This window comes from Cannabis sativa, chromosome 7 (genome assembly GCF_029168945.1).
Source record: "Cannabis sativa cultivar Pink pepper isolate KNU-18-1 chromosome 7, ASM2916894v1, whole genome shotgun sequence".
NCBI classification, from domain to species: Eukaryota; Viridiplantae; Streptophyta; class Magnoliopsida; order Rosales; family Cannabaceae; genus Cannabis; species Cannabis sativa.
Window position 1 is genome coordinate 47,262,458 of NC_083607.1, and position 14,550 is coordinate 47,277,007.

A 14,550-nucleotide genomic window follows, 5' to 3' on the forward strand; every position below is an offset into this window, starting at 1 on the left:
AATACTAAAAAACTTATGTAACTTAATTTTGTTATTATATATATTTTTTTAAAAAAAATATGTGATACATCCATTTTTATAATTTTTATTAGCTAATTTCTTAGATTTGGCCGTTTTCTTAATTTTTTTAAAAAGTGGACATTTACTAACTTAGTTACCAAATTTAAGACCATTTTGCATCTCAACCCAAATAAAAATGCTACGCTTTGACTGTAAAAGAAACGAAACATAGCAGAAAGAACATAATTATATAACTGTTATATTTTAAGAATTTTTAACAAAATGTATATTTTAGGAGACAAAATCAAGTACTACCGAAAGTTCATGAAAAAAAATACTAATTATACATTATTAAATGTATAATCATGTAAAATAAACATATACCCATCCTTCTTTTGTTTTGGCGGAGATTGAGGCTACAATGATATGTTTAAAAGATTAAATAAGAACCTCATCTTTTAACAAAATGTACTCTAGCTTCCAAGAATAAAGGTAACATTGGTATCAGCTTAAAATAAACAACAAAACTTTCATTACGAAAAACTTAAGCTCTAACAAACAAGGCTTGGGAAAAAATACAAACACGCTTCCAACATTAAATCAATAAAGCTTAGTTTATATACAAATAAAAGACTACTTTCATGTGTGTTTTCTAGCGTAATTTAGTGCAGCTGCAACCTCAGCCAATTAGTATCCTCAGTGAAAGATCTTAAGGTTGCCATCCGATACCACAACAGTGAAATTAGTACATATTAACATTCTGGGGGAGAAAGAGAACAAAAATTAAAAAACTTACCATTTTCTAACTTGACTACATCAAAACTTATGCATGGAAATTTTAAATCACTTGCCTTTCATTATGTTAGGGCTTGGTCAACACTTCCTCTAATGAATGATGGCACATCTCAACCTCTTTTACTTTGTCAAAAGGTTTCTGCTCATGAAAGAAAAAAAGGTGGAAATCAATTTATCTCCTGCAAATGTACAAATTGGCCCAGCAGCCAAAACCTCTATAAAGTCTCCCTCGATTTCTTGATACTAGTAAACAAAAGGGTATAGCTAAGCAATCAAACAGACTCAACAGCCACATAATTACTAGTAACATGAAGTTTCTCAGTTAGCATTTCATGATTCCTAATAAGTGGAAAGATAAAATTGGACACGAATACGAAAACTTTCACTGGGCTGCTGCCCACCTCCAGGGAATTTTTAGTATAGAGTGCTTGGTAGAGAGTATCATTGTTTTTACCGGGAATAATACCAGTGTGAACGACCATGTTTAAGGGAAGATTTGAAGGAAAATATTTGTGGAAGCTTGGTAGTAAAAAATCCAATAAATGTCAAGATCTGATAAGGCCAAGTTTACAGCATCAAAGTTCCTTGGCTCTGTAGTCTGGGCATGATGATCAAGTTATCGGCAGGCATCCCAAGTCAAAAATCACAGAAGTTTCTGGTACATGATTTCATTTGAGGGATTGTTGGAACATGCAGTGGGAGAAATTGTAGGGATTGATTAGGAGGTGGTGACAGGAACCTTCGAGTCATCACCCCTGCTTTCTCCTTACATGGCCATTTTGACCATGATTTCTAGAACCTTCTAAAAAAATCTTAGAATTCCTCTAACATCCTAACTAATATGCAAACAATTCAAATAAATATATATAACAGAAAAATTGTGGGAATATTATACAATTACCACTCCTGCTAATCTGAAACTTCCTCTTCTAGTGCTGGAATTTGGCGGAAACGTGCAAAATGTCGAGAATATGACAGTTCTCTTTTATCTGGCATAACTGATCTTTTCCGCTTTGCTGAAAAACCATTCGTAGAAAGCGAATCGAACAAATTTCCCATGTCCATGTCTTTCTGGACACCACGATTTTCATATAGGAAACTGACAAGCATGATAACAAAGGAAAGCATAAATACTGTAAGCATAGATATCGCAGTGCTCTACTTTGAAATGTAACTTGTAACCAAATGGGAGTGGCACAATAAAATTAAAGTTATAAAAAAAGGAAAAAGGGAAATTATAAGTGAAGATTGAGCTATAAACAACTTCAGGTGTTCTTTTCTTTTCTTTTTTTTTTTTTTTTTTTTTTGCTGAATAACAACTCCAGGTGTTTGATAAATAAAATAGAGCATTGCTATGAGGGACCATGGTGGCCAACACCACTTGATGTGTTTTGGTAGAATTAAATATCCACTCTCACATATTTCATTTTAAATAAAAATGTGTGGTCCGATACAAAATTGCACCAATCGTTGTATCTCAGCATCAGGTGGTGTTGGCCATAGTACCAATTAGCAATTCTCAATAAGATAATTGGGAGCAACAACATCAATAAACACCATATATGCTTACTAATGAAGGAAAATCTATGCACCACAGTTTTTTATGACATTGGAAATTAAAAAAATAATAATAACAACTACAAAAAATAAATCAATAAAAGCTGTGGAAATTTGAAGAAACTAAGGAAAACATACCGCTCGCGTAAAATTTTAAATGCTTCTTTTGTGGCATAAGGCAACCCTGTCTTTGGATCACGATATCTACAAGATCAACGAAATATTTTAAGTTGCAGAGTGATAGAGGGTGATATACCAATGTTGAAACACATGAGCACTTACTTAGCAGGTAACCCAGTAACTGCACAGACAACTTTCTCAGGATCTGCAAAGAAATTGGACAAAAGTAAAATCAGAACCAAATGCTTGACTAAGATGCTTAAGGATTGTTGTATGTACTTACATGGAACAGGTGTTGTTGATATCTGCGACTGAAATGACAACCCTTTACTAAATTCCAGATAAGAACAACCTACAGTAAATGCAAAGGTAGAGAAAGAAAACAACTTAAGGCCATTTCCCATTCCACGAAAATTAGAACTTCAGTGTAGGCAACATCATGAAAACAAAACACAATAACCAAAACAAAAAAAAACTACCATCTTTTGAATAGTATCTTATTTGTGGACCACTGTAGACAGCTTTATGTATAATTGCTCTTTTCTTAACTTCTTCCTCCCTTGCTAAAACTTTCTCCAAATTCCTCAAGTTCATGATTTCTACAAATTTGCAGGAGTTGCACACAGAGTTCAGAATAGAAAGTCTTAAACTCAGTCTTAAAGGTTGAGGTAGAAAAACCACATATCACTTTCAGACTTTAATAATTAAATTAATAACAAACCTGTTTGGGCAGCCTCCAAGAGCATTTCTTCTTGGGTCATCCTCTTCTCTTCACCTTCCTTTTTCCTCTTTATTGGCTGTGTTCAAAGGAGAATATTATTTGAATAGAGCTGTATCACTTCACACCTCCAAAGTTAAAATGTTTACAAGCATATTATACAAATAGAAACATAATCACTTAAATATCAAAACAATGAAAAATCCTTATTACTAAACTCGGTATCCAATACACAATTTTCCAGATTCAGACAATAAGCAACAGTTATCGCAATAAGCTTGTAAAATTTGCTGACCCTCATGGTAGCTTGCAAGGCTGCACGTATGGCATCTCTCTCCGCTTGTCTATTGATAACTGCTGTTCTCGTAGACTTCCTCACAATTCTTTCTCCTTCAACATCCTCAGGGGCATCCTGAGGTTGTTCAGTGGGCTGTTCATTTTTTTTATCAGTCTCTTCCTCCTCATCATCCTTATGATGATCTTCCAAATCGGAGAGCACTTTCTTCTTCTTTTGCTTTCTCTTCACCAAAGTCTTCCCTGGATATATCAGCCGCTTCTTTTGTCGCACCCTAATAAAGGATATTCAACCTTTAGAATAATAATAAAAAACCCTAAGATAAAAATCTCAAACTTCCTACAGGTTTCAAAGCTTAACCTTTCATCTACTTCATTGTTGTCCGCTTCTTCTGGCTCCGGCTCCTACCAACAATTGAAGCAAATTAAAGGAAGAAAATAATTAAATGCGAATCATACAAAAGAAATGCAAAGTAACTCACATCTTCATCGAAGTCACTATCGAATTCATCAGCAACTTCTCCCTCTTCCTCATAGTTAACATCATCCTCTTCCTACCAAACGCACAAACTTTCACTTGTTACTTTAATTTATAAAACTAATACAATAATAAATGTTTTAAGAGCTACAAACATCTTTAAGAGCCTCCTGGTTCCAAAACAACTCGTCAACTTCAACTTCATCATCTAACAATTTGGTCATCCTGGTAAAAAGAAAAAAAAAACTTCAGAGCTAATCGAAGTTTTACTTGAATAGGAAGTTAAAAGAAAATCTGTTTGCTACCTCTTCCCCCTGGTAGGCCGAGATGTACGGTCGAGGAAAACAGGAGTATCTTCCTTGGAGTCATCCATGGTTGACCAACAGAATGAAGAGCAGAGAACTCGGTGCCTTTACCAATAATATAGGAATGCAGAACCAGATTTATATCTAGAAGAACAACAATTACCCTGCACACAACATTTTCCCATCAAATAACCATTTAAACTGCATTACAATAAACATAACTAAGATCACCACTTTAAGCACACACAGCACTTAGAACAAAAGAAGTGATTAAAATATAACAACTTTGCCCAAAGCCGAAGATCACTTCACCTTTATAGGTCATTATTATTATTTAAACAAATAACATTCAAGAATTTTATCAAACACCTTAAGCACACACAACACTTAAACTGAATCTCTCAAGGTTCATTTTCATGTTATGGTTTAGGATTATACCTCTTGTACTAGAGTTCAAGTTACGGGCCACCAATTGAGCCTCCACTCGTTAACAAAAACGTTTAGGGGCTTGACGCTCAGATCAATTTGGGAAAAATTGTTTATTTGTGATCAATTTTCCTACGAATTACTACAAATACCTGGCGAGCACGTTGAATGCACACACTCCAAATAATATATTGAGCAGAAAACAATAGTGTAAAAAAAAAAGGGGAGGTTCGATGGAGAACGGGAAGTTTTGTGATTTGTTGAACTGAAAAACAAATTGCATATTGAAATTGTGGAGAGAAATAACAAAAAATACACAGAGAAATAAGTCTGTACCTGGTAGAGAGCAGAGAACCCTTTTGCTATGTTCTGTAGCAATGGCAATGAAAGTGTTTTCAGTTAAGACTGGGAAATAGAAGATGAACTACAAAACACTCGAAATAGGGGAAGAACAAAGAGGAAGGTATTTGAGATTTCCGTATCGAAAATAAAGGAATTTTGTTTTTGTTTTTTTTTTTGTTTTTTAATGTGTAAATAAGGGAAATTTAGATGTGTGTCATGTTTTATGTGTAACTTGTATCCTCGTATCATTTTAGCTTATCTTAATTTTTATTTTTTTTAGCTTTTAAAATTAAAAATTCTTTATTAACTGTTTAGATAAAAAATGAAAAGATATTTTTTAATTTAGAAGTTTTTTAAAATTAAAATAATTTATTCCTAATTTACTCACAAAAAATATATCCAAATATTTTTAAAAGTATTTTTTATTATAAAAAAGTTGTCATATAATAGTTATTTAAAAGGTAAAAATAAATTAAAATTTATACTTATCTTATACTTTTAATTATAAGTAAAAATAAAAATTTAATTACACGATACTATTTGTATTATTATATTTAGAGAAATTTGCGGCCAAACCTCCTTATGTTTCATTTGTTTAACACTTAACCCCCTTTTCTTTATTTTTGGTGGGAAAACCCCCTTAAGTCCCGTTCCGTTTGCAATTTACTGTTTTGTGCATTGACCCCGTTAACCCCTAAATCCAACTCGACTTATCTACCGACGTGGCTGCTTTAATACACAGGTGGTAATTAAAACCATTTTTGTGTTTTGAAAATAATACATAATAAAATAAGTCTAATAAGTAAAATCCAAATTTAGAACTTTTTTTCCTAATTAAAACAAAATAAAATAAAAACAAAAAATATTTACAAAATTATATCAGAATCTAATAAAACTTCTCAAAATCAAAGTTTGTTTCTTCTTTACATAAAAAAATCTGCCTTTTCTTCTTCTGTCGAAACCTATAATCCCAAACTCCCAAACCCACTGGTATTCTCAAAAATCAAGAGCAGACACTGTTGTGGGTGGTCGGTTCTCCAGCTTCCATTACCGGCGACGATGTAGCTGTGCGGTTTGTGCTGGCGTCAAAGGATTTTTCTTGTTTTGCTGCCTTCGCAATCGTCAGGGGCTCATCGTTGATTGAACTAGGGGCTGGTTATTGTTGTGGGTGGTCGTTTCTTCAGCTTCCACTACGAGGTGGAGACCATGGTGAAAATCAGAGGAGAAGATGACAATCCTCCGAATTACGGTATGCTATCTCTTGTGAAATTAGGATTTTTTTTAATAATAATAATAAAAAAAAAATGTTTCCTTTGTTGTTTGTTGGTTGAACAGAGTAAAAATGGTGAGTTTTATAGATGATTATTTTTTTGAGGCAGTATGGGTCATGGTGAAATGATATTAAAAAATATTTGAATATTGAAGTGGGTTTGAATATTTTGAGAATGGGGTATAAATGTATTTCCCTTTACAAATATGCACATGGCTATGTTCGCTATATTGTCTCATTATGAGGGGATAAAAAATTAAAGGATTTTCCCTATATTTGAACATATGTTTGGTCACATGTTTTTTGTTTTCTACTGTTTTTATAGTTCTAAAAATTGTTTAGCAATAATCGAAAAAGACTTTTATCTTTTATTAGTTCTAAATATTTGAGTGTTAATATAACACTCAAGTATTAAATGGTGTTAGCCTTGCCTCTCTCACAATTCAGCTTATATGCATTTAAAGTGCCTTTGAGGTTGAGAAAGAGTGAACAAGATTGATTTTCAAAAAAAGATAAGGCATTAATTTTCTTTTAGAATTGTTTAACAGTGTGTGCATTTGTATGTTATGGATTTTGTGCTTAATGTTAAAACAATTATAACTTAATATAATAAGAGAACTAATGATAACTCGCACTAAATATTTGTTGTAGAATTATTTGATCTCATAATAACATTATTATATTGTACAGGAAATTTTCACCAACGTGGCTGCTTTGACCATAGCTTTCTACAATTGATTCAACTCTCTTGTCGTGACATGTTACGAATCCTCTCCACTGAATATGCAGGTTCTTCATTCATTGTTGTAGTGGAGGAAATTTCACTCTCCAGCTGTAGAATTTTTCTAAGCAGCCCCAATATCACTTCTCTTGATCGTTCAGAAATTTCAACCAATGCCAAAAATCACTATACCCATAATCTTCCAAAACCCACCATTTTCGTTACACACTGTGAACCATCAAAGGAAAATAAAATCATGGAAAGAAGAACAAAACTCACCAAATGCTTCCAACATAATATAAATCTTCGACCATGATTAACATTTCTCCAAGAAGTCTTCACCGCCACTTGTTTCGGCATACGACTTCTACATTTCACATTTCACACATTCTCCATGAAAGTCGCAACAACCCATAAACTCTCCAACCCCGAACGTTTTTTTTGAATCGGCCCTAAAATCGACCAGATCTAGAGCATAAGTATATTTTGATATTGGAGGAGTTGATTTTCTAATTGGGTTAAAGCTAAACTGCTCAGGTGTGTGTAAACCATGTCCAAAGCTTTGACCCCAATACTCACGGTCAGCATATTCTGGGAAAAAAAAATTCTAAATTTGAATTTTACTTATTAGATTTATTTTATGATGTATTATTTTCAAAACACAAAAATGGTTTTAATTACCACCTGTGTATTAAAGCAGCCACGTCAGTAGATAGACTGAGTTGGATTTAGGGGTTCACGGAGTCAATGCACAAAACAGTAAATTGCAAACGGAACGGGACTTAAGGGGGTTTTCCCACTAAAAATAAAGAAAAGGGGGTTAAGTGTTAAACAAATAAAACATAATGGGGTTTGGCCGCAAATTTCTCTTATATTTATAAAATGAATGACCGTAATTTAATAATAATAATTAGTATTTGTTTAATATGATAATCAAAAATAATAATTAGTATTTTTTGTCCTTTAAATTTTCAATAATAACTGTTAAATTTTTTTTCTTAAATAAATAAAATTAAATTAAAAATGTTATGTTTATTTAAATAAATTTAAATTTTTAAAGAAAAAATAAACTTAATCTTGTTCCAGTAAAATTTAATTTTTATATTTAAATAGGTTTTTAAGAAAAAATAATTAAATTTTTAAATCACTAAATAAATTTTAAAATTTTAATTGTTTTAAGATTTAAATTATTTTTTAAAATTCATCAAAAAGATATTAATCTTTCTTATTTTATTTGGAGGGTGTTACAGGGACGGAGGGACTTAAGCCATTATGTAGGCTTTAAGCCCTCACTCAAATTTATAATAAATAAGAAACTTTTATATTACATATATGTTAATTAGTTTTATTTAAATTTTTGTTTACTATAAATATAAATATTAAGCCCTCACTTAATTTGTTCCTACCCAATTTTGTTAATACCACTAAAATTTAACACCAATTTTGAAAAACACTCAACACTCTTTTTTATTCTAAGTACATATATAACATTCTATTTAACATGTTTGTTTTATTTTATTTCAATTTTTTTTTATTTTTTTAAAATAAAAATAAGTCATTTGATTCAATTTACATTCAAGTTCTTGAAAAAAAAATATTCAAGCCTTCACTGAATCGAAATTCTGGCTCCGTCAATGGGGTGTTCATTGGATAATTGTTAAATTTATATGTAAAGTTATAAATATTTAAGTTGGTAATAATATTTAATTTATATTTCTAGAACTTCTGTAAGTATTTATCTGTTAAATAATAAATAAATTAGCACATGACAATTTTTGATTGAGTCATGTCACTAAATTTTTATTTTTTTTAAAAAAAATTAGTTTAAATATACCAATAAGAAAATAACACATAAATAATAATTTAGCATTTAACAGTCATGTACCTTTGGAGTTTTAGAAATATAACTTAGATTATTTACAATAAATAGTTAAACTTAGGTATTATACCGCAAATTAGTGTTTTATAAATATAAAAATTGAGGGAGAATTTTTAAGGTACGACTAATCAATATATAAATATATTTATGAAAGAGAAGTATGAGGCGGTGACATGTCCTTCTAAAATCACTCTAAAACTATTTTTCTCTTTTCTCCTTAATTCTCTCAATTTTAATATTTTATTAAAACATAAATCTACAAATTAATATTTTACTATTATTTTAATTATTTTTCTATAAAAAAAATATAAATCTACAAATTGATATTTTACTCTTATTTTATTAATTTTTCTATAAAAATATAAATATTCTAAAAAAAATTAGAAAATAAAAATTAAATTTCAAAAAAAGTATTAAAACTTAAATTAAATATAGTTAATCGTAAATTTTTTTTATATACATACATAAAATATCAATCAATATATATACGTATAACTTAATATTCTTGGCTTTGTTTAAAAAAAAAAATTAAGATATAATAATAATAATAATAATAATATAAAAATGATAACTCTAATGTGTACGTTTTTGGCTTTTTTTTTTTTTTAAAAAAAAAAAATAAGATATAATAATAAAAGAATCACGTGATATTAGAAATAATATTTCAATTGCTTTTTACCACATTTAAATTTTGTTAAAAAAATATTAATTAATTTTTAACAAAAGCCTACTTTATGTTTTTTTTTTTAAATGATAACTTTAATGTTAAGTATCACATAATTATAACTAAAGAGCATTGTTATTGGGCACTAGTGGTGCCAACACCTTACATAAATGGCGTTAGCGATATTTTCTAAATTTTATTTTTTAAAAGTTATATGGAACCCGCTACTTAATTACACCATTAATAGTATGATACCAATGAAAGTTGCCTTTTAACATTTCTCATAACTAAAATATTACAATTTTTTTTCTTTTTTTAATAAAAATATTTGAAAAAATAATAATAACTTTTTTAAAATATATTAATTAATAATAACAGAACAAACTAATGAATTTTTTCTAAAGTCTTAAAATGTTAAAAAAAAAATATTTAAAATTTGAGATGAAATTTAAAATTAAGATTTAGATTTGGAAAATATAATAGTGATGACTACAAGTAAATTACGCTAATGACAAGAGATGAGATACAGTGATGACAACGAGTGGGATACGGTGATAAAAATAAGTGAGATACAATAATAATAATAATTTTGAATGATTGAGATATAAAAATAATACATTATGGAGAACACGGTAATTTTTTTCTAGACCATCCTATTTATTTATTTTTATAAAAATAATTTATTTAACAACAAAATTTAAAATACTATATATAATAAATTTTAAACTTCTTAATAAAATAATTTTAAATAATAATTAATAAAATTATCTATTTAATTTTTAATAAATAAAATTATTAATAACAATGTAAAATAAAATAATATATTTATAATTTTACTATTTTTAAGTAACTATAAATTATAATATTGCCTAGTTATTCTAATAATAATAACTGAAGATAAAATAAAAAGAAAAAGGTTCCTAATTCCTAAACCCTCTTCTCTGAGTCTCACAAAGCCCGCTCACCCAGACCTCCACTGCCTCACAGACCCCGACGGTCTGTTCCTCTCGCGCTCTCCTCACCACCCCCGATCGACGTAGGCGAGCTGCGAACTACGATCCTCCCTCCTCAAGTTCCTCTCGGCAGCGGAAGCCGAGGAGCTCGACGGTCATCCATCCTATCGAATTTCCACCACTTTCGGCCACCATTCTAACATGTAATACCATATACTTAGAAGAGATTGGAAAGTTTTAATTATTTTCACCATATGATTCGAAAACCGGGACTAAATGCTGTGTTTTTCAATCGTTTTTCTTTCATTTATAAATTTCTGATTATTGTTAACTGTTATGTGTATCAGCTTATGCTATAAGCCTATAACACTTACCGGCCGGCCTGGTCTAGCCATTCATTCCCGCCACTCTGAAGCATAGAGTTTGCTTGCCTCGCCGTTTCCTGCAGAAAGATAAGAAGGTATGTTTCTGGGTTTTCTTTACTTTGCAAATCTGGAAATTATTGAATTTGCCAAGAAAAAGAATTGCCTCCTCCACACTACCACTGTACTTTGTAAGGAAGACTACAAATTTTATATCTGTTTTTAAGTTTTTATGTTTCAAATACAAAGTTGAGTCCAAGAATCTCTATGAATAATGATCTTGCAGAATATGTCGCTCCCCGGGTCGACAGACAATAGCACGGGTGATGAGATGGAAAAGGTTATGAGGAACAACAGTGTTGAAGACATCAGTTGGCTTTGTTCTTTGTCTGAATCCGAGCTTGTTAGCACTTCGAACTTTTGCTTTTTTCTTTTTCATTTATGCGTGTTTGTGTGTCTATATCGTAAGTATAGATGTATTTGACTCTTACAAATTTATCAGACAACAAATTAATGTAGTGTGAGTTTAATGTTGGTTTGCAGTTTTTGTAGTAATTTATTGAATTGGCACTAGAGCATAGTTTGTGTGGCTTGATTCTCGTGGGACCTCCTACCAAGTAGATTGTTCTCATGAGATTTCCTAGCAATATGGGAATCGCTTAACAAGATTTTAAAGTATTATACTATTTGTTTTAGCGTATTCTATATGCTTGAACAGTATTCTGCAATCCAATGATTTTAGGGTATGGACTAGAGTACGCAAATTTGTTTTGAAATGAGCGTGTATTCTTGATATTATCCGATGAATAAAGCATATATCTACACTTACTTTCAGTACTAATATGATTGAGTGGCTTGAAACATCATGGCAGGATATGCTCATTAGCTTGAAAATGCTTGTACTACAACGTGCGAAAGTGCTTGGACATGACCAAATAGCTGAAAAATTTGACCTCAAGATGCTTCGAGCTCTTGGTATGCTTTTTTTCCCACTTTATAGTTCCAGTTTTTTTATGTTACATGGTTAATATACATTACTAGCATGCTTTATATATTCTCTTTGTTTAATTCATATTCTCATTCTTATACAAAGAAAGTTCTGTAAATATAAGATGGATTCTGTTTAAAGTAACTGTTTTCAAAAACAATTCTGTCAACAAAACAAAACTTGTGTATAAATAATTTTAAGAACAGTGGATACTTTTTCATTCTCTTCCCCTGCCCCTCTCATATCTCCTTGTAATTTAATAAATGCTCCAGGGTTTAAACACTTCTCGAAAGCATATGTCATCTTATATTATAGTAATTGTTGCTGTCTAGTTTACATTTTATTTTAAGACTGGTGAAGAGTATTAGTCTCTTTCTACATTCCATCTTTCTGTGAATGTTTCGATGTTTTTCAAAAAAATTATCACGAATCGTTCTTAATTTTGTTGTTGCTGGAGAAAGGAATCCCCTGAGTGTAAGGCTTTGTCGTAGGATTCATGATTTGTTTATTAAGGTTATATAGATTTTGCATAATGTTCTACTATTTTCTCTTAGTAATTAGTTGTAATTTTTAGATTGATGTTAGGCATTTATTAAAAGGTAAGGTGTGAATAAATGAATTAGTGGGGAGTGCAGATACTTTTCTTGAAGGTGAGTTGTAGTCTGTAATAAAAGAGTGTCAGTGGTCTTGGGGATGTGCAAAAGACTGTCTAGAAACAATGGGTACATTTAATAGTGTAAGATAGATCTAAAGGGGTTATGTATCGAATGAAATTGGACTGGGAGGGGTGGTCTCTTGAATACACCGTTAAGTCTTCTATTCTGAGAACTTGTATGCTGGCTGTGCTCTCTAGGTTGTGTGTGAATTTATTTGGGCCTTTATCTTGACCAAACTGTGAATTTTTGTCATTTGATTGCCTTTACTTTTACATCTTAGAAATTCTCTCTCTCTCTCTCTCTCTCTCTCTCTCTCTCTCTCTCACATACATGTATGTTCTTGTTGAGTTCTCGTGCAGGGCTTATTTTGATGGAATATGTCAAAAAGAAGGTTAATGAGAAGTCACTGGTGTCAGGCTTGGGAGAATCTGTTGCATTCATGGATTCTTGTAATCTATTGAAATGTGAAGTCGAAAATATTTTGGAGAGCGAGGAGATACAAATATCTATAGCTGCTAAATTGAAAAAGAGACATGCAAATAGGTCAGTGGATCTCACTCAATTCCTGCTTTAGTTTGGCTTGTGAAATCTCAGGTGTGCAAATGGGGTTATTGAAGAATAAGAAATAAGAAAACGGATCCTTGTTGCTCTTATATTATGTGATGTATTTCTAAGGATAAAAAGAAGAAAAGATAATGCTTCTTGTTTTTTTATTCTACCAGGACTGCCTAGTACTTCACTTTTAGACCTGGGCTACTGCGCTTAGCACTGTTAGCTTGTGTATCTGTATGGGTTATCACATTCGCTAGTGCATCCATATTGAGAATCCAACATGTCGATGTTGCATAGATACATAGATACATAGATATTACTAATTTAAACACTCGACTGACTGAATAGTTTTAGATAAATGTTTCTTAAAAGGTGGAGTTTTATATGCCTAGTATGCTGCCTGCTGTTCTCAGAATCTTGTTGTTATGTTTAGTTGCAAGTTCTTTAAAAATATTTGCCTCTTCTCTTGACCAAATTTTAGCTCACAACTTGCCATGGCTTCTTTCTCATTAGCTCATACTCACTATTGCTACCATATTTGTAGATACATTTGTGCTAGATATGTTGAGATTTTCATCTTGTCTTTTTATGCTCCAAGCATATATAAGCACCTTCATATTACAAAGATGCCTCACAAATTCTAATCATTTTGTCTTCAGACTTTTATCCTAGCTCACAGTTTCAGCTAGTTTTGTGAAAATGTGAAATTATTTTTAGAACAGGCCATTTTCAATTTTGGTGTGAGATCAATGTTAGGCATTCTTTAATAGTTTATGTGCTTGTTTTTATTTATTTATCTTTTATTCTTTTCTATGTCAGAAAACAAAAAGACGCCGCTGAAAATCAGAGGAAACGGAAGCGTAGAGAAGAATAGCAAGAAGTGGTAAGGGATCTCTAAATTAGAGGAACAGCCTCGTCAAATTTTGGTACAGTACTCAAATCTCTTCCCTAATTTGAGTTGTTATTGTTTTTGTGCATTCATTTCTTTCTACATACCCTTAATGGAGATGAGTTGTCAATTTTGCTACTTTTGTGATCATTCATTGTATATGAAATAAAAAAAAAAAAATCATCATTTTGGTTTTACAATGTGCAAATTCCATAATTTGAATGTGTGTTTACTATACTTGGTAAGCTCATTGTTATGTAACAATTATATTCTAACCTTTCTATTCTATCTCTACCGGCTAAAAAAAAGTTGTATTGGTATGTATTGTCTTATGAACTTTTATCTGCACCAATATCAACTATGACAAAATTGTAAATGAAATGTGTTCTTGTGTGATGGAGTGTTGAGTGTGGACATTCAAGTTTTCTGGACAAATCCTTAAGGAATATTTTTTTATCTAGAATCCAAACATTATACTGAGGATTAGACAATGTATCCAAATCCCAATCCCTCATATCATCTCCAATGGTTACACCAATTTAGTGTGGAATCTACACTAATTTGGTGTAGAATCTTTTGTT

General features: G+C 31.0%; 2 protein-coding genes across 5 annotated transcripts; one reads left to right on the forward strand and one right to left on the reverse strand.

The window, feature by feature from the left end:
- Positions 1 to 429: 429 nt before the first annotated feature.
- Positions 430 to 5,232, reverse strand: LOC115697830 (SWR1 complex subunit 2). 4 transcript variants are annotated; one of them, XR_004007993.2, is made up of 14 exons: positions 5,030 to 5,232; positions 4,268 to 4,431; positions 4,118 to 4,187; positions 3,967 to 4,038; positions 3,846 to 3,889; positions 3,486 to 3,759; positions 3,194 to 3,269; positions 2,952 to 3,071; positions 2,756 to 2,824; positions 2,635 to 2,677; positions 2,491 to 2,556; positions 1,697 to 1,894; positions 852 to 934; positions 430 to 760 (listed from the first exon to the last, which is right to left on the reverse strand). XR_004007993.2 is itself a non-coding variant. In XM_030624967.2 (13 exons), exons 2-12 carry the CDS (start codon positions 4,333 to 4,335, stop codon positions 1,705 to 1,707), a joined length of 1,092 nt encoding a protein of 363 aa, XP_030480827.1. In that variant the 5' UTR covers positions 4,336 to 4,431; positions 5,030 to 5,232; the 3' UTR covers positions 430 to 934; positions 1,697 to 1,704. The 4 variants fall into 4 exon arrangements, 2 of the variants coding, with proteins under 2 accessions (XP_030480827.1, XP_030480829.1); XR_004007994.2 differs by having other exon boundaries at positions 1,691 to 1,894; XM_030624967.2 differs by having other exon boundaries at positions 430 to 934.
- Positions 5,233 to 10,452: 5,220 nt separating this feature from the next.
- On the forward strand, positions 10,453 to 14,169 carry LOC115696835 (uncharacterized). The gene is made up of 6 exons (XM_030623717.2): positions 10,453 to 10,725; positions 10,870 to 10,982; positions 11,171 to 11,287; positions 11,757 to 11,859; positions 12,888 to 13,071; positions 13,900 to 14,169. Exons 3-6 carry the CDS (start codon positions 11,174 to 11,176, stop codon positions 13,952 to 13,954), a joined length of 456 nt encoding a protein of 151 aa, XP_030479577.1. The 5' UTR covers positions 10,453 to 10,725; positions 10,870 to 10,982; positions 11,171 to 11,173; the 3' UTR covers positions 13,955 to 14,169.
- Positions 14,170 to 14,550: the final 381 nt, after the last annotated feature.

What these genes read in the sequence shown, in the direction of transcription:
- LOC115697830 (XM_030624967.2), bottom strand. Translation starts at nt 4,335, where the DNA reads ATGGATGACTCCAAGGAAGATACTCCTGTTTTCCTCGACCGTACATCT. An exon ending in AACAATGAAGTAGATGAAAG is followed by an intron (nt 3,760 to 3,845) that starts GTTAAGCTTTGA and finishes ATCCTTTATTAG; the next exon opens with GGTGCGACAAAAGAAGCGGC. An exon ending in CCTTGCAAGCTACCATGAGG is followed by an intron (nt 3,270 to 3,485) that starts GTCAGCAAATTT and finishes CTTTGAACACAG; the next exon opens with CCAATAAAGAGGAAAAAGGA.
- LOC115696835 (XM_030623717.2), top strand. Translation starts at nt 11,174, where the DNA reads ATGTCGCTCCCCGGGTCGACAGACAATAGCACGGGTGATGAGATGGAA. An exon ending in CTTTGTCTGAATCCGAGCTT is followed by an intron (nt 11,288 to 11,756) that starts GTTAGCACTTCG and finishes ACATCATGGCAG; the next exon opens with GATATGCTCATTAGCTTGAA. An exon ending in AAAAAGAGACATGCAAATAG is followed by an intron (nt 13,072 to 13,899) that starts GTCAGTGGATCT and finishes TTTCTATGTCAG; the next exon opens with AAAACAAAAAGACGCCGCTG.